The sequence below is a fragment of the Lycorma delicatula genome, chromosome 2, assembly GCF_047948215.1.
Source record: "Lycorma delicatula isolate Av1 chromosome 2, ASM4794821v1, whole genome shotgun sequence".
Taxonomy (NCBI): domain Eukaryota; kingdom Metazoa; phylum Arthropoda; class Insecta; order Hemiptera; family Fulgoridae; genus Lycorma; species Lycorma delicatula.
In genome coordinates, this window is record NC_134456.1 from 178,494,953 (window position 1) to 178,514,412 (window position 19,460).

The window sequence follows — 19,460 nt, forward strand, 5'->3', positions numbered from 1 at the left end:
TTGCTAAAAAACATAAAATAAAATTTAAAAAAAAGATTACAAACAAGTACAGTCACCTCCTAGTGGTATTTATCTGGTAATGCCAAGAATCAGAAAAATAAATTTTTACCTGTACGAAGTACGGGTAACTAGTTATAATTAATATTTTTAAAATGGAGGTCAACTTGTTTTGAAACCCACATTCTTAGATCACTCTAAATTTTGGATTCTATACTGACCAAACAGTTGCTGTGAAGAAATTACAATTCACTAATATTTTTTATAAATAGAACAGGCTTTAATTTTTATTCATCACTCACAAGCATGAGTTTAATGAACACAGCGGGGTTCAAGGGGCAGAGAGAGCCCTCTAGCCAGATGGGAAAGCAAGCAAAGTAAGATAAAAAGCCATGACAAGATAAAATATCCCACGATGGCAAACACAAATAACCATATGGCACGAGCAAAGCAATGACAGGGATGCTAATATATAAATATATATTGTATTTGTCCATATCTTCCTCTGTCCTAATTATATTATTTACAAAAGTAAAACCTAGCTTTCCATCAGCAGTACAAAATCTAACAACGTTTCTTACTTATCTTATTATTTCTCCAATTTTTACATTACCCCATATACATATATTAGTAACAGATATATATTATGCAAAAAATTTAGTATTAATTGTATTTATCTTCATTCATTCCTAATACTCATTCTAACTTAGTTTGCTGCATTATTTGAACACAATGATTCATTCAACCTCCTTGACCTTCACCACATCAAACACAAATAACAAGAAGCTTATTGTGAAAATAAATAAACCACCACAACTAACACAAACAGCTTTTTCATAGCTCTCATGTAACCTAATATACACTTTCTTGTCAACCTGCAACTACAATGAAGAAATTAATAAATAAAGTATTTAGCACATTAATGGCTATTAGCTCACAACACGTATAGATAATTATATTACCCACACTAACAGATCCGTTACACAAAATACAGAACATGAAAATATATCTAGTAAAATAAAAATATGTAATGACATACTACTAACTAAATTTAGTAAAAACAAAGTATTAATATAAATGACAAATATAGATCAGACTGTACAATTCAATCACATACCAAATGGTTTTCTAAAAACAGATAACATTAACTGCAAATCCTATAACATACTGATAAAACTGTTCCATACTTCAATTACACATATTAGAAAGTAATTTTAAATTACGTTTTTGAGTTGAATCCCAGTTTGCCATACTGATCAATGAAACTAAAACTGTTAATTATAAATAAACAAAAATTGTCATCTTCTGAGATCAAATATTGTTTAATTTTTATTTTTTTATTTTTTACATTAACATATTTTAATTTGAGTACAAATTTAACCCTTATCACTTGAGTGCAAACTGTAGAATTAAGAAATAATAAATAATACAAAGAAATTATTTATATCAGAAATTTACCTGTCGGTTTGCTTGAAGGATCAGACATTGGTGCGCATTACAACTTGCAACACACACTCACACTGCTCTTCAAAATAATAACCACAAGCAATTGTAACTAAACATTATACATAGTCTGAAAAAAATAAATAAATGACAAAATATATTAACATGTTAGATCAAAAACAATAATAAAATTAAAAATATATACATACAGAGAGAGATTTTCATGATTTTTTAACAACTTCAACTAGCTACTGAATTATAAACAATTTATATTCTGTAAAACAGACATACCAACTTTGTTAATTATATTGAAAAGGCAATTTATTTTAAGTCTAAATCATACAATAAAGAACATAACATAGAAATACTATAACTACTAATTAAACAAAGTTTACACAATTCAGAATGAGCTGAAGATGTAGAAAATCCAAATCACTGGTTAATAAAGAAATACAATTTAAATATGTTCACACTCACCATTTAATTGTATCTGGTTGTTACAAATGATTTTCCAGCAGCTATAATAAGTAAAGTGGACAGAAAAGCTAAAACTATAAAAGTTTGATAACTCAAATTACTTTAAGATAAATTTTTTGCAAATTCCATGTATCTTAGATTCAATATTATTTTCTAACCACCATTCAAAAGTTCTAATGTTTCTTCAGTTTGCAAGAAACTAAAAATGTGATATGAATTTATCACAGATAATTCATATTATATAAATAATATAAATATTATAAATCTAGGCCGTAAATCTAGGTGTATGCAATTCTTCTCTTTCCTCTCCTATGTTTTGCCACTAAAATCTTTTGTTCAATACTGACCCATCAATATATTTTTATGTAATAAAATCTCCAAAAACAAGTAATTCATGAAGTTCCACAAATACTAAAATGAAATAAAGTTCGTGAAATGAAGAATGTAAATGAAATGACCAAAAACGAAATGTTTGTTTTCTGGTACACTTGTACCAGGAATCATATGGGATGATTAGATACTAGAATATTTATATTCTCCTTTTATTCTATCCACTTTGAAACAATGATACTCATAGTTCCCTTTCTTTTATTAAATTACACTATTATTGTTACAGAATAAGAAAATATTCTATAAATAATTATGGATGAACATCACATGCACAAATTTGTAAATAAGCATGTGTGAAAATTTACTTTCTTGAACATTTATTTTACAATAAAAAATGAGAACATGTATTTACCTCTAAAAATTATATTCAGAATTTAATGGCCACAGTTGTTGATGCCAATTACGCTTCTTGCAAAGGGAAGGACCTGCACAAAAAAAAAAGACTATAAATCAGAATTAAAAAACTTTCTTTAATATAGTGTAAACATAGCAAAAGCATAACCCACTGAAGTAGGCTACCAATACCACAGTGCAACAGAGCCCTTATTGAATACACTAAATGTATTCAATGCATTCTAATACTTCTCAGACAATTATTTCTTGCAGAAAAGTATTTAATTCTTAGTTAAAATATGTAATATTTGCTAGCAGCAAATTGAAGGCAATATTAAGAATTTTACACACCAGGTGATTCAAAAAGGACTTTACAATCTTAAAACCATAAAAAAATTTATTGAGTAACTTAAAGATTCAGTTGAGGTCTCATTTCATAGAAAAACACATCAAAAACACAATGTTGGGTTTGTCACCCAACATCCACTTTGGTTCAATACGGCTTCCATTTGAAATGCGATATACATCCCACCTGAAGTCGATTTCATTCCAGACTGTAGCCAGCAAGTCAAATGTTTCTCTATAGCTGCAACCAAAATTCAGTCTTAGCTCAACAAGATCAGCAGGCAAAGGTAGTAGTACATAAACCTGATCTTGAATGAAACCTCGCAGAAAAAATCTAGCGGGGTTAAATCAGGGAGCGAGGTGGCCATGCAATTGGACCTTTATGACCAATCCATCTACCTGGGAATCACGTATCAAGAAAATCTGACTTCTAGACGGTAGTGAGGTGGTGCTCTGTCTTTCTGATGGTAATGGTGTCCATCTTGGTCATCACTGTCTAACTGAGGAATTAGAAAATTTTTGAACCATGTCCAGATAAACAATACCATTTATGGTTGCCTCCTGGAAGAAGAACGGGTAATTCTGTCTAGAAGAACAACCTGTCTCATCAGAGGTTTGGTGCCAAGAGTAAATTGTGTGCCTACTAGGAGGCTCCCTAACGTACTCTCTATGAAAATTACATTGAACTGTAGTTGCTGACTGCAAATTGTGAAACCATAACACACAGCGAGCATGTTCTACACCAATAAATGTATTAATTTATAATAACACTTATGACAGCCCTGGTGGCCGAATTCAGTACTAATAAACTGCACAAGTAAAGCCTTAAGTGTTTTGCTATGAAATGAGACCTCAACCAAAATTGTTCTTTAACTCAATAAATTTTTATGTGCTCTTAAATTTGTGAAATTCTTTTTGAATCATTTGGTATATTATATGCAGTAGTACTCTACATATATGATTGTTTATTTTGACTAATATATTGGATCCATAAATACAGTATGAATGTACTTATTCCTCCTGCATTTTCATAATTCTACTTGCTAAATTATTGTTTCAGTATGCATGTAATTCTAATTACATTATAATATTAAATAAAGATAAAACTAAAATTGAAGCATATGACCAATAAAACAACTGTTACGAAAGAGCTATTTTGAGAAAAACCATTTTCATATGTTACATGAACATCATCATCTTATGACATGTTACATGTCGCAATGAATGGTGTCTGACCTTCAACTTAAACCATTTTCCAATTGTAGCACATTATCCATAAAATTTTCTTTACTGTGCTTAGGTAACATTTTTTCTTTGTAATTCCTTTAAAAAAAATAAAGTTAATAGGATATAATAAAATATAAATTTCAAGAATATTATGTTACACAGAAATGTATTCACCTAAATATTCCCTTACATGTTAGTAAAACATATAACGATAATGAAAATAATAAATCTTTGATTGTTTTTTACAGACACTATCATTTAAAATGGAAAACATTTCTTTGGTAATCTGTTCTCATGTCATTCAGCTAAGAACCATTTCTGCTTCATTGAAAAAAATAATTACAGTTACTCTTTTTCATGCTTTATTTGGAATTATGAAGAATTAGTTCAGGAAATTATACCCTGATAGGACTAATAAGTTTGAATTAAAAGAAAATTACACAATTTATAATCATTTTTTAGTCATCCAAAAAAGACTTTTTTTTAAATTTTCCAATTACTTTGTGCTATTAAATTAAGTTAGTTAAATATAAAAAGATGTCAACAATAATAATTTATTTGCACAGAGAGAAATTTAAAATGTTTGTTTGTCACAAACATTTGACAAAGATTACGTACAACTAAATCTTTCATAACAAACCTAAAATGTCAAACATCAAAACTTAAAAAATAGGAACTATTAAATTTTCTTAACAGAAAAAAATAATTATATTCAGTAGGAGAAAGAAGCATTTTAGTTCAACTTTTATCTTTCTATTGCTGTCCAGTGATGTTTCATAATTACTTTTTGTGATTTTTTAATTAATATTATTTATAATGTTAAAATAAATATAATTTTTTTATAATTTTATAATGTTATATTTAATAAGAATATAAATAAAATTTTAAAACAAAGTTTCAATTTTTAACCAATTATCAATAACTACAAGCAACCAGTAAATATAAATATAAATATAATTATTATTTTTACTTCGTTGTGCGAAGTAAAGGAAATATTGTGGTCGCAAAACATTTTGGTTTTCAGATTTCAACGGAAATATCCATTTTGACCATCCCTGAATCCATTTTGACTAGTTTCGGTGTGACATCTGAACATATGTATGAATGTGTGTATGTATGTATGTATGTACATACATACTTATGTATCTCATATAACTCGAAAAGATTAGCCGTAGGATGTTGAAATTTTGGATTTAGGACTGTTGTAACATCTAGTTATGCACATTCCTTTTTGAATGTGATCAGCTGAAACAAGTGTCCAAAAAAAGCCCAAAATCCCAAAAATTTGGATTCTGAGCTTTTTCCTAACTGCAGTACTAAGCCCTCATTGAAAGTTTTTCAACAATATATCATATGTGATACTTATTTTCATTGATTCCAGAGTTATAGCCAATGAAATTTTAATTAATGAAATATTTGGATCTTGGAAGGGGAAGGCACATGATTCAAATCAGCCTTCATCTCCTTTTTTTTAAATATATATATTTTTTTAATTTAAATATATTGATTTATTAATAATTATTAGTCTCTAATAGTAAAAAAATTTTTACGATAAATAATAAAATTTAAAAAAATATGAAAAATATCAGAAGTTATTAATGAAATTAAATTTTATAAACTTTTCATTTTAAAAAAATGTGTATATGTAATTTAATAGGCATACAATGAAGTTATGTGGTGCCCACATCAGATTTTTAAAATTGACAGGATTTATTTTCAAAGTATTTTTTAAAAATATTAAATCATAAATTTACTTTTCCTAAGAAAATAAAAGTTACACAAGTACAACTGTCAACGATTATTTCATTAATTTTTAAAACATTAATTTTTTTGACTTTGAGGCAAGGATTAACATATACAATTATACCTCCTCACTGATCGTCATTAATGTATTCCTCAGAAATATCAGAAAGCACAAAGGCATAAAAAACGAAACATTAAGCACATCCAAAATAGTTTAATATATTCTACAATTAACAAAGTTTAAGTCACTGAACAAAAGTTTAAGTTGGAAGGTTTTGAACTCTTATTATAAGAATAAGAATAAAATTACATAATAAAACACAATTTTTCTTATAAATATACTTATATATAAAATAAAATAAAAATGGTCACAACTACATATAATACTGGTGAATGTTAGTTATATTTTACTCTGATTTAGAATATCATTTTAAACTTCCTAATCAGTAATCAACACCTTATTTTAGAATACTTGCAAATCAATTTTCATGTACGTAATTTTATATGAAAATTTTGAATTGAATCAAAAACACAAATGAGCACAATAAAAAATTCTTACAGGTAAAATGCAATATAATAATATAGGTTAAATATCATTAACATATTAAATTAAAAAGGGTTTTTATTACTCCTCCACCTCTAGTATACTGTTGTTGATTAGCCTGTACATAACTATTATTTTGGTATTTATAATTTAACTGTTCTCCTATATTTTGTTTCAAGGATTTCTACACTATTAAGGTTTTTATCTCATTGTTTAGTGCAACAAATATAAAAATCAATTTCACTTTTTAATGAATTTATTAAAAAAAAACAGCATAAAATTAAATGGTCGTATATATAGCCCAAAATTAAATTTGTGATTGGCATAACTGTGAACAGCTAGGGACGACTGTTAAATTGAATTAGATTAAAGGGTCTAACAGTTAATATGCATGCTGCACCTCTGTCGACCCTACTATTTAATCAGTCAGGACAAATGCTAAAGGCATTTGAAAAACCTAAAGGATGCACTAATCTATAAAATGGAAAAATAATTCTATTTTATTATGGAATCACATCATTATTATGTGGGCACTGATTTTTTCATTATATCTAATACTAAGTTAAACTGATCATCCCACATTATCACATTCACATAATCTTAAAACATAGCATATTGAACACCTAGTGGTTCCTAATGAGTTTTTTGTAATTTAGAAAATTTTACTCCAAAATGTCCACTGAACTGAAGCAAAATTAAAAGTTTTTTATAAAAGACATTACGTGCCACGGTAAGCTTAACATGAGATGGACACTTACAATTTGTAGTGAATAGCTATTATCATCACATATATATATATATAAAATTAAGAAAGGAAAAAATAATACCTCATTTATCATAAAATTTAAAAAAGATGATCTCTTCAAAATCCACAACCTAAATTAAATGAAACCAATCTTACACTTATCTTAAGATTTTCTAAATCTTATCTCAATCTTTTACACAATGGTAAATTTAAAATAAGCATAGTCAATGAGAACTTAATTTTTTTTCAAGCAATTACTTAAACCAAAATTATAAATAAAATTAATCACAGTAGTAAAAAGAACATTAGAAAAAAATTGAGAAACATACAACACATAAAAAAAATAACCTTTAACTGAACAATGGGCCAGTTCCGTTATTAAAAAACCTTTTTTTCAAATTAAGAAGAAACTAGTGCAAAATGAAATATATATGTACTGACAAATACCCTCATATAATATAATAATTTAATATTAATAGAATCTGGCAAGAGTCATAAGAAAACATTAATCCTTACACTTCATCAAAAAAAAAAAAAGGAAGAATATATTAAGAAATGATGTAACCAGAAGAAATTCTGTAAAAAAGGTAACGAGTTTCTTCAATTAAAAAAATAGCAAATATATTATAATAAAAATTATTATTGACAGATAATTTAACAGGATGCACAAAAGCAAAGGATCAAAGGAAGGGGAATACACAAAGTGGTGGTAGTGAAGTTCAACACATGATAAAAATAAATGATGCAAAGAAAAAAAACAGCTGATTCACATCACAACCTTGTTCACGACACCACATGACAACATAATTTTAAATAATATTAATAAATGCACATCTAATAAAAAGTTATACAAAGTTACACAAAATGGTGTACGCACACACATGTCTAGATATTATAATAATAAACTATATAAATATAAATAACAAACACATAAATGTGTAAAATAAAACTACACCTCTGCTCTGAAAAAACTCTATCCTTCTTTAACTAAATTCTTTTTATTAATTCTGTCTCAATCTTTCACACATACATACTAAGTTAGCTTAGAATACCTCTAGGGCAGAGTGGTACTATTTATATCTTACTCTTGGCAACATCCCTACACTTATCTTATTTTGCCCAAACAGATTGAAAGTGCACACAACGCATATATAGAGATTTAACAGTTAATTCACAGTATAAACCCATGTACACAGGTATAAGCATGGAAATAAATATAAACACCCCTCTCCTCAAACATACATACATTTTTAATCATATGCACAGAGTAAAAAAATTTGGACATTTTTGATTTAAATTTGTTTAAACCAACACTGTTACACTAAAAATAAATGATTTATGATTTCTTAATAGTTAGCAATGATGCAGAATTTCTAAGACTAATTCAAATGGAAAATGCTAGAAGCCATTTGAATTTTGTTTTATTTTTTAAATAAGCCAATAATAGTAAATACAATTATTTGTTAATACTTTATTATTATTATTATTATTATTTGTTAATAATTTATTTGTAAATACAATAATTATTAATTGTTATTTAATAATCATAATGGAAAACAGAAAACGGTTAATTCTAAAAGAATTAAAATAAATACACTAATTTCCTATTACTTTCAAATAAATAGCAAAATTAAAAACTCATTTTTTAATGTATTCCCAAGTTATTTAAAATATTAATTCCACCAATAAGATATTATCATTCATCTACACTGCATATTCACGGCATCTACACATATTAGTGTCATTTTACAATTGTCATTTATAAAACACCCTAAGGATTATTTTCATTTACAAAATTAACACTTGACAAATTCAATATAGAACTTTACTACTAAGAAAACAAGTTAGTCTGATGAAACTAAATGATTTCTAAATAAACAACACAATCTATTTTTTCAATACAAAAAATTTTGTAAAAACAGTAATATCAGATAAAAAAAAAATCCATAACAGTAAACAAGTACGATCATTTTGTAAAAACAGTAAACATTATGGAAGCTAACTAACTAAGAAGAAAGTAAATTCATCAAATTCTGATTACAAAATTATAGTTTTGTTATTACTGATAAATAAAAAGTAGCGAATTTATTTAACATTCGCTATTTTTGTTATTTTACACATGTTTTTATAAAACAGGTTTTATAAACATTTATCAAAATGCATCTGAAAATCTTCTCATTACACGATCAGCATTATTAATTTATCAAACAATTAATTCCTTAAGGTATTAAGAATGAAGTTTACAGAGTACAGTGGAATTCCTATAACTTGAATATTGAAAGGAATAAAAAAAATTTGACTAACAGGAAATTTGAGTTGGAGAAGCATACATGTTATGAAATTACTACCCATGGTAAATTCACTCATGTAAAATGTATAGTACTATTTAAGAAAATATAGCATTTTTTCCATTAGTCTTATTATATCATATCAATATTATTATATGACATGATTCAGCATTAGTACGTACAGTATACAGTATGTACTACTGGTAAGTACATATATACAGTATGTATGTAATTAGTAAATTAAACTTAACTTACCTGAAGAGTATTAATTACTGCAGAAAACACTAAACAAAATGTAGACTAATAAATACACACGAAAATACTGTAAATTAATCACTTTTTTTTAATGATAATCAATTTATTGCACAAAAATAGTTAATAAATGAAAAATACAAAAGGCTATAACTTAATATGAATACTAAAACATATCATTGTTGTATATAAAACATGATTCAATTTTAAATTCAAGGATTGTGTTTTTAAAGGTTTTTCAGATAAAATAAAAACAATATTAAAGTTTTTAAAAATAAAACAAAAAGTTAAGAACAATTGGCTTTTTTGTAAAAAAAAAAACTGAATTTAATTAAAATCAATTAAAAAATTGTTGAATGTTGTCTGATGTTTATTCAATGCAGTCCAGTCAACCATTTTTCTATATCTGCCACAGCAGAAAAAACCGATTCTGGTACATCATCTTTTGACTCAACGAATCATCAAACAGAATCAATGCTATCCGTAACTCCCATTAAAGTTGGGATCGGTACGCAGGGTAGTTCATCATTGTCGTTATCTGAATCAGTCTCTATGGTGTCATTCTCATTTGCCTTTGTGTTAATCGTATTAATTACAATATCTTCATCAGTGGAATATTTAACTACTACCAAATCTTCATCTGTAGAAACATAATTCTGAAAAGTTACATCGCTGGGTACTTGCAAACATCAGTAACTGACTGAATCATTATCATCGTCATCATCTCATCACCACTATTGTTGCTAGAACAAAGGCTTTCACTGCATGTTTGTACACATTCCAACAAAATAACTGGTTGTTGTGGGTTTTTAAATCCACATTTTTAAAATAGTCAAAAATTATTAGCTCCATCTCATCATTCCAAGATTTTTTAACTTCCCACAAGCAACGAAGAAGATTAATTTCTGGTAAAGTTTTCATTATTATCCTTTTCCTGTACATTAGCTTAAATTTTTTTATAATGCCCTGATCCACCGGTTGGAGTTTAGAGGTAATATCTGGTGAAAAGGAAGCGCATTTTATCAATAACAACTCCTAAGGAAATGATTTTGGATGTGCCATGTAGTTTGTTTGGGCCAAACAATCTTTCTATACTTCGAATCATAATAATGATCAGGTTTGAATAACCATTTTTCGAAGATTTTACTAGTAACCCACACTTTTCTACTGGCTTCATACTAATAGACAAAGATTTAACATTAGCGAAACAGCATGGATTTTTTGATTTACCAATTAAGAGAGGTTTAAATTTTTCTGTCCCCAACATGTTTGCACCTAAAAGAACTGTGGGACGGACTTTAATTCATTTCCCACCACGCCATTTATCATTTTTAAAGCTTAAAGTTTTGTCAAGTAAACATTTGTAAAACAGTCCAGTTTCGTCAGCATTATAAATGTTCAATTCAATGTACATGCTCATAATTTTTTCTGGAGTACTGTTTATCCACGTATTACAAACTTCTTCATCCACATATTACCAACTTAATTTACACTGGCACTTTCACCATGAACATTTAAAAAAATTATTCCATGCCTATCTAAACATAATAAGCCAACCAATACTAGCTTTGAAATCCATACTATTGAACTGCCTCGCAAAATAATCAGCTTTTTCATGTAAATTTGGTCCACTGATGGGTAAATTTTAATCATGACTGTTTTTAAACCTCTCTAAAACAGAATAAGAACACCCTTGTATACAGAAGCAAAAAACCCAAATAGACAAATGAAAACTACGCATATGAGCTGAGACGGTTATAAAGACACACTGGCCATGTCGGTCAATATCCTTTACAGAAGTGTCTTCTTATGACAAACAAGTTCCAGTGAATACTGACAGCTGATGCATCAGATTTCACTTCTCTCTTTACTGTATGATAATTCTTCCTTTTTTTGTTACTGTATAATAACAGATGTGAATCATGCTTGTTTCATGTTTCTGAACTGAAAATAGGTTCAATATTAAAGGCCTAATGTTAAACTTGGATTTTTTGTTTTTTGTAAAAAACTAATCAAATTTTTTCTTCGACTTATAGGATTTTTCTTTGAGTTAAAGGAATTATATTTCCATATAATGTAATATAATACAGCCGGGAATTAAAATAAATTTTGAGTCGTGGAAATTTTCAAGTTATAGGTATTCGAGTTACGCGAATTTGACTGTAATTTATTCTTTTAAGAATAAAAACTTTTGATAAAAGAAAACAAAATTTCCAGTATATTATCACTCATAAAAGTTTTTAAAAGCATAAATACAGAAGCACACTAGTAGTTCTACCTGCCTCAAAGTAGTGTATGCACAAATAGTACAGTGGAAGGGTGGAAGGGTTGAAGTAATGTGAGAGGACATCATAGGTATGTATGTTTTTAATTCTACATTCTTTGTTACCACATTTTATAAACAGTGTTTTTCAATCTCACTCTTTATTTCAGATAATGTATTGAACATGTTTTTAACATAACGCTGGCTACTGCTAGTTTACTTGTATAATTAGTACCAATAAAAAAGAAAGCTTATAGGAGAATAAGAGAGAATTACTTTTATAGCAAGATTAAAAAACTGAAGAAAAGAAGAGAGGACAATAACAATGATATGAATAAATTTGTTAATATAAACTCTTACCTTCTCATTGCACATCTTAATAAGACGAATAAGTGTATAAGATAAGATGCATCTTCTAGTTATATCATTTTTTTTTAATTTTTTTACATTAACAGTATCTGAAATATTAAGCATTATGTATAAGTCAAGTACCAAAATATAATTTAGTTATTCAAAATAAAATTCCTATAGTTAATCTTGATTCTTTCAATGTCATTAATTATAACCGGTTTGATATATTAATATTTAAAAATCATGGATTTTGATTTATGTTAACTATTTTATTACTAAGAAGTTCATAAAAATTCTTTTTAAATGAAGTTAAAATTGTTGAAGATGTGTTAGTAATATTTGATCAGGCATAAAATATATAGCAGTATACAGAATCAAATAATTTTAACTTTGCAATTTATATGTAAATAAGGGACACAAGTTCCATCTTACACAGCAAATATACTGTGATGCAATGAATTTAGAAACAAAGGCATGCGACTGACAGAGGTAAACATTATTTTAATTGACTTTTATGTCAAAGCTATATTTCATATCAAATAAAATGTTAAACTGCATAAAAATGTTAACTGTCCATCAGGACAGTTATTTTCACATTCATTTTAAATGATGCTCGAAATAAGAAATTCAGCACAAATAAGAATTTTCCTAGGCTTTCTAGTCCATATTTTACATCAATGGGTTCTTCTGCATGGAGGTATTAAAACCATACAAAACTGAAAATGATTCATAAACATAAATCTCAAATGAGACATACTCAACTCAGGAATATAAAAAAAACTTTTCTCATTTGTTTATAAAAATGTAAACTGTCACTAAGTAACAATATTTAATTTTTTATGTTTCCCATCATTCATATACAACTTATACTTGTTTAATTTCTATAATGAATTTATCTTTATCTAATTTTATATATTAAATCTTCATTTTCTTTATATATTCTAACACCAGTATGCTCTTATAATTTTTCATCTGAGACTGCAACTGTTGTATACATATATATCATATATGCAACTAAAATATATGATATTTTAGTTGCATCCTAAAATATCCCATCCTAAAATACTCAGGTGGTATGTGTAGGTCACAAGTGAACAGCAAACCCACAAAGATGAAAAGAGAAAAAAATGTTCTACTCATAATATTGTCCAAGAGACTGGATTCAAGATCATTATGCAAATATGAAAATAATTCTAGATGATTTTGGTATTAACAGAGAGAAAATCCATCAAATTTTAGTGGAAGATTTTGTAAAAAGATTTATTACATGATTAAAAACATGGGTGTGTACAGTACATAACATATATTCCTCACACTAGTGTCAGAAATAAAAACACTCTTGAATTATACGTGGTGGAGAGGAAACTGTGGGGTGTAATCCTTTAACTAAATGAAAAAATATTGGATGTATGTCACAAGATGCACTTTACGAAAAATAATTTTTTTTTTAAAATTGATAAAGGTTATGCTGTCAGATTTCCATAAACAAAGAAATTATTCATCACAAACTTATATTTGAAATTTTCATTCAACGTTCTAAAAAAAATCAATTATTGTTGAAGGGACACCTTTTTGACTATATTAGTCATCTAATGAAATGTAATAATTTGTCTTCAGACTACACCAAAATAAGGCATATATGATTCATTCCAGTCACTGCTAGATTGTTCCATTAGCTGCAACAATGCAGAATACATCCCTTTAATTACAAGTCAATTAAATGTACATGCAATGTTTGTTTCTATTTAAATCTGGCATCTGTCTAATTTAAGTGTTGGAATGAGTATTATATAGACACTGTTTTCTATTTTATTATTCTACTTGAAAGCAAAACTGTTAAAAAGTAACAAATCTCAACCTAGGAATGTTTAATTTGCCTAATCAATGTTTAATATGCCTAATTTTATAGCACTAGACTTTTTTTCACAATTATAATTAAAAAAACTAACACAGGAAAGGAATTATGTTGTAAGGGGCCCTTTTTAACATAAATACATTTTGTTCAAAAAGTAAGGAATTCCTGGTACAGAAACAGGAGCTTAATTACTAGAGTCTTTTGGTCACAACCACAACTACCCCAAATATTTTGCTAGATAAATTAAATATGCTTTAACGATAAATGCTTCTTTGAATTTCATAAAATATAAGATTACAACCAATGTACTACATTGAATATTGCACCTACTGTAGTACATTACAACCAACATTGTAGAATATAAAATATCTGCAAATGTATTGTAATTCCATTTCCTAATTAGACATTACAATTTGCGTTTTTTTTTGCATCAAAAAAATAATTTGGATCATCTTCAAAATATAGGGTTAAAAACATTCTATAGAAAAGCTGACAATTTATTTTTACAATTTATAATTTTAAGGGGAAAAAGTGCTGTGAAATAATTAATATGCAAGGTTTTTGTCCTGAAAGTAAGTAATTCCTGGTGCATAAATGACAGGAGCTTAGTTACTGGAAAGTCTTTTGGTTACAACCATAAACACCCATGATGTTTTGCTAGACAAATGAAATATGTTTTCAGAGATTTGATAAATATAACCCAGAATTATTAAAAAAAAAAAAAGTATTTTTATTGATGTATACAAAACCCAAATTAATTTAATAATGTCAGTCGGCAAATAGTATCAAAATAACGTAGTTTTGTAAAAAAAAAAAACACATGAACCACAAATATACAAAGCGATTTTCCAATTCTCTCAAGGTAATATAGGCAATCAAAAAATGTTAGAATTTGGTTAACATTAAGGTATAATATGTCAGTAGGCTACTGTACACAGCATTATCTATTTATGCAGAATTTATAAAGATAAATTCTGCATAAAGTGAAAAACTGATAAATATTAAAGAATGTAATTAAAAAGTTTCAAATGCAATTTCTAGCAAAATTTCTTTCATAAATCCTATTATTTTAGGTACTAATGAAGATTAATTCATGAAATTTTCACTGTATCTCATACATCTGTTCAAACACAAATTTAAGACTTAATTGTTGTTATACGGTGTTCAAGATGAAGACAGTTATTCTTCCATTAGTTAGTTATAATTTTATTTATATTGCCTGTTAGTCACAATCAAATCCTCCTCTCATAATCATTCTTCATCAGTCAGTCAGAACTTAGATTTTATGCTGCATGACTTCATCGTCTCATAATTTTTCCTCAGTTATGAAAAGAGTACAATATTCATCTCAACTGATCTATGTACATTGTATAATCAACCAGTCAGTCGCTACACTCCTCAATCTGTCTAGGGTAGTTAAGATTGACTGGAATGGATGTCACATGATATCAGATATAATTATGTTTATAATTTTAATATTTCCATAAGTTTCCACATAATTAGAAAACAATTTTTTTAACAGTATTAGTTATAGTAAATTATGTGCAATAAAATTTCAGTATGCTTAAAAAAATATTAATTTCTCATAAAACAAGAATTACTTTATCTTTTATAACAAGTTAGAAAATGTCACAAATATACAGGTGATCCAAAAACTGAATTTTTCCTGCCAAGGCAAAACTAATACTCCCCCCAAAAAAGCAGAGCTGTATATTACAAAACCTCCTCCTCAAAGACTATATCAGTCAGTGTTAGTATGATTTGAATTTTATAAAGCAAGGACATCTTATATATTAACAAAAAAAAACCATGTGGCATAAGTATTTCGAAAGGAACAAGACCTACCTTTCACCTTTCAAAAGACAGTCTATGAAAGATGGCAACACTATGACAGTTCAAAAAAACTACCTTCAGAAAACTGAAGGCAATATCATTACCATTTCCAAACTAGTCAAAGTAGTAACATCTTAAATGATTTTGCTGAAATGAATGCACAAATACTCCACATACTGAAAACAATTGAGCATTTACCTTTCCATAAAAGTTCAAAAAAATGAAACTGTATGCATAATCTGTCCTGTATTCCCAGTCACAAAGTCAGAAGAGACAAGCAAGTTGCTGCAAGATTTATTGAATTATGATCAAATGGACAAAAACTTACTCGATTAGGTTATTACTAGTGACAAGTGTTGGCAATTCACATACACTTCAGAAATAAAAAGCAAAATTTGAAATGTGTTAGTAAACATTTCCCACCACTAAAAATCTGTATTTCAAGATATCCTGAGTTAAGGCAATGTTGATAATTTAGTTTTAAAGGTAAAAATCATTGAGAAAGAATTTGTGTACAAGGATTGTACAGTTCATGCAGAAAATTGAGTGTAATAGTATTTTGAACAGCCTACTTTCACTCCATAATGTTTTTCAGTGCAATGTTTCAATTATCTTGGTAGGGCTGGTTCATCAGTTACTGGTTGTGACCCTGTTTTTTTTTGTGGTTTTGTTCCTCCTCCAAATTATTACTTGTTCCAAAACTGAATTGAGTTTGTTTGATTTGATATCATTCAAAGATCTTTGTCCAAATGATAGAAGATTCCTATGGAGGTCTACTACAGAGCCATGCAGAAGTTTGTAAATTACATCATGCAGTACATTGAACAGATCATATTTTGAGTAAGTGGAACATAAAATCCAAATTCCTTTCATCATTTACTCTAATGTTTTAGCCCAAACAGTTAATACTGTGAAGATTTATTGCCAAGTTACGCCTTCTGTCCTTAAAAAGTTAATCTGACCTACCATAAAACATTTATTTATCTATTTTTTAAATATAGCAGTTTTGAAACATAGTAATCAAAATTTTTAATAATCACTGTTTATTTCATGTATATAGATAGCCTGACTCTTTCTGTAGTCGTTACATTTGAATTTTTAATAAACCAATAAATAAACTAAATGATAGTTAAAAAAACACTTAACAATAATCTAGGATCAAACTTGAAACCTAAAGACAAATTCATCTCAATTAACAAAAGAAGATCTTTACTACAGTACTGGTTTTTTGATGTTACATGTTCAATATCAACCTTTACAACTTGGTTGGTGAAAATTGGACTGATATATTAGGTCAACAACTACTTTAAACTTTCCTAACAGTCAATTACCAATCCGGGACAATAAGAATCAAGAACTTAAAAGAAATCAGCAACATTAAAAAACTGTAATTAACAGTTATAAAAAAAAATTATAAAATACAACAGGAAAATAAAATGTTCTCAAAAAAATAACATAAAGCTCTAAATGAAAATATGTATCAATTTATATAAAATATTTGCCATGTGTTTTCAATAATCAACCAAACATAAGAACTGATTCCATAACATAAAACAATATTAACCAAACTACAATAAACAGTTAATAAACATTAAAAAAAAAATGGAAAACTTTTCTCTATAATGTACACTACAATTTTATATTACTTATAAACTCAACTCGTGTACAAGAAAAGAAATAAACCCTTTAAAATAACACTACACCACTACAAAACTCATAGTATAATCCTATTTAAAGGTAAGCATATGTTATGTACAAACAATTTTCTAACTTCCCTATTAAAGACATAGGGCTTGAACTCAAAATACTATAAAAAGATACCTAGATATAAATTCGGCCAATTTTATTTATAAGATCAAAATAAAAAAATATTTTACAAAAAATAAAACTCATTAATTCATTACTACTGTTAATAAAAATGTGATAATGATAAACAAATGTTTAAGGGTAAAAATATAATGTGTAAAACTAATTTTATCATTTTAATAGCTTCATAACAAATTACTAATTATAAGTCCTAATTCATAAAGTTCGATCTACTCTTAAAGGCAAAAAGTAATGTATTTTCATAAGTTACATTTTATGATTGGTCTGAATTGATACTTAAATGTCGATATGAAAAATATCAAATCAACGATAGTTCAGAATATATGGTTCCCGAGAACCAAGAACAATTTAACCAAAAATTTACAAATGACATTTACAAAGGAGGTAACGGTCAAGTTTTCTGTAACATATACATATGTACATATATATTAAATTACTATGACATAAAAATGTATATACAATTACCACATATTAATGATCAATAACCATATCGTCGTCGTGACCTTACGACTTAATAAAACAAGAGAGTACGCATATCATATGGGTTAAAAACACATTCATGCCAAACTATACACATTAATCCACTGAAATAAAATAATCAATTCCGCAAGAAGTAAAGATTCTAGCCTAAATGATAACCATACAAATAAAACATTACATAAAATACAACCATCAGTAAGTACTATTTTTATAACACAATCAACCCATTCATCATATATAAAAATAAAAATTGTATTTCAATCACAAATACTGCATACAACACTTACACGACACATCTCGCACTTAAATTGGTCAACCCTTGACCCCCACTGGCCTTACAATAAAATATGGCTGCCACACCTTCGACTACTTTGGCAGGCACAGGAATTCTGGGAGTGTGAAATATGGACAAGATTGCCAAGTGTTGGGAATATTACTCTGTTATGAATGAATGACTGAATGAATTCGTGGTGACCGAACCATATGCAAATCTTAAAACAAATTACATTCATCACCTATAGATCAGTTTTTAAATTCTTTAAAGTTTCACGAAATAAAACAATTTTTTTCATTTTATCTTATTTCATTAACGCAACGCAATAAAAACCATTAATTTTTGGTTTTACATTTCTACAAGCAGAATACGCAAGTGTTCTCTTTAAACAAAAGTTTAGATAACGCATTATTCCGTGAAAAAATTATGTTTAGGTAAAATTTTTTTCCATTTAATCTTAGCGCTTTTTATTTATGTTTATAAAGAACTTGAATACAAATTAAAATGAACCCGTTTTAGTGAGCATTTTATTATTTTTTTAATTAATTTAAATATCCTGAAGCATTTAATATCACACGAAAATTATTTTTTAACTATTTTATTACTTTTTGGCGATTTAATTATTATATTTTTCTTGTTTACCAAGAGACATTTTAAGTGACGAGATTTTAAGTATACGTAGATGAAATATAAAGCTCTGCGATTTTTTCTCAAAATGTTAAGCATATTTAGTTAATTAATTATAGAAATGTATCTTAAACACTTTGCCATAACCATATTCGTATATTATTGC

The 19,460-nt window shown here is 27.5% G+C and overlaps 1 protein-coding gene across 4 annotated transcripts in view; it reads right to left on the reverse strand.

The window, feature by feature from the left end:
* The window catches only part of gek (serine/threonine-protein kinase gek), a 215,917-nt gene extending 197,148 nt beyond the window's left edge, over nt 1-18,769 (reverse strand). The window contains exons 1-4 of one of the 4 annotated variants that reach the window (XM_075356769.1): nt 18,681-18,769; nt 12,408-12,505; nt 2,660-2,732; nt 1,456-1,570 (exon numbers count right to left, since the gene is read on the reverse strand). In XM_075356769.1, coding sequence (XP_075212884.1) covers nt 1,456-1,483 — 28 coding nt within the window. In that variant the 5' untranslated portion in view covers nt 1,484-1,570; nt 2,660-2,732; nt 12,408-12,505; nt 18,681-18,769. Of the gene's footprint in view, nt 1-1,455; nt 1,571-2,659; nt 2,733-8,199; nt 8,278-12,407; nt 12,506-18,378; nt 18,632-18,680 lie in introns of those variants that run through there. The other 3 variants (XM_075356770.1, XM_075356771.1, XM_075356772.1) reach the window with 3 other exon arrangements.
* Nucleotides 18,770-19,460: the final 691 nt, after the last annotated feature.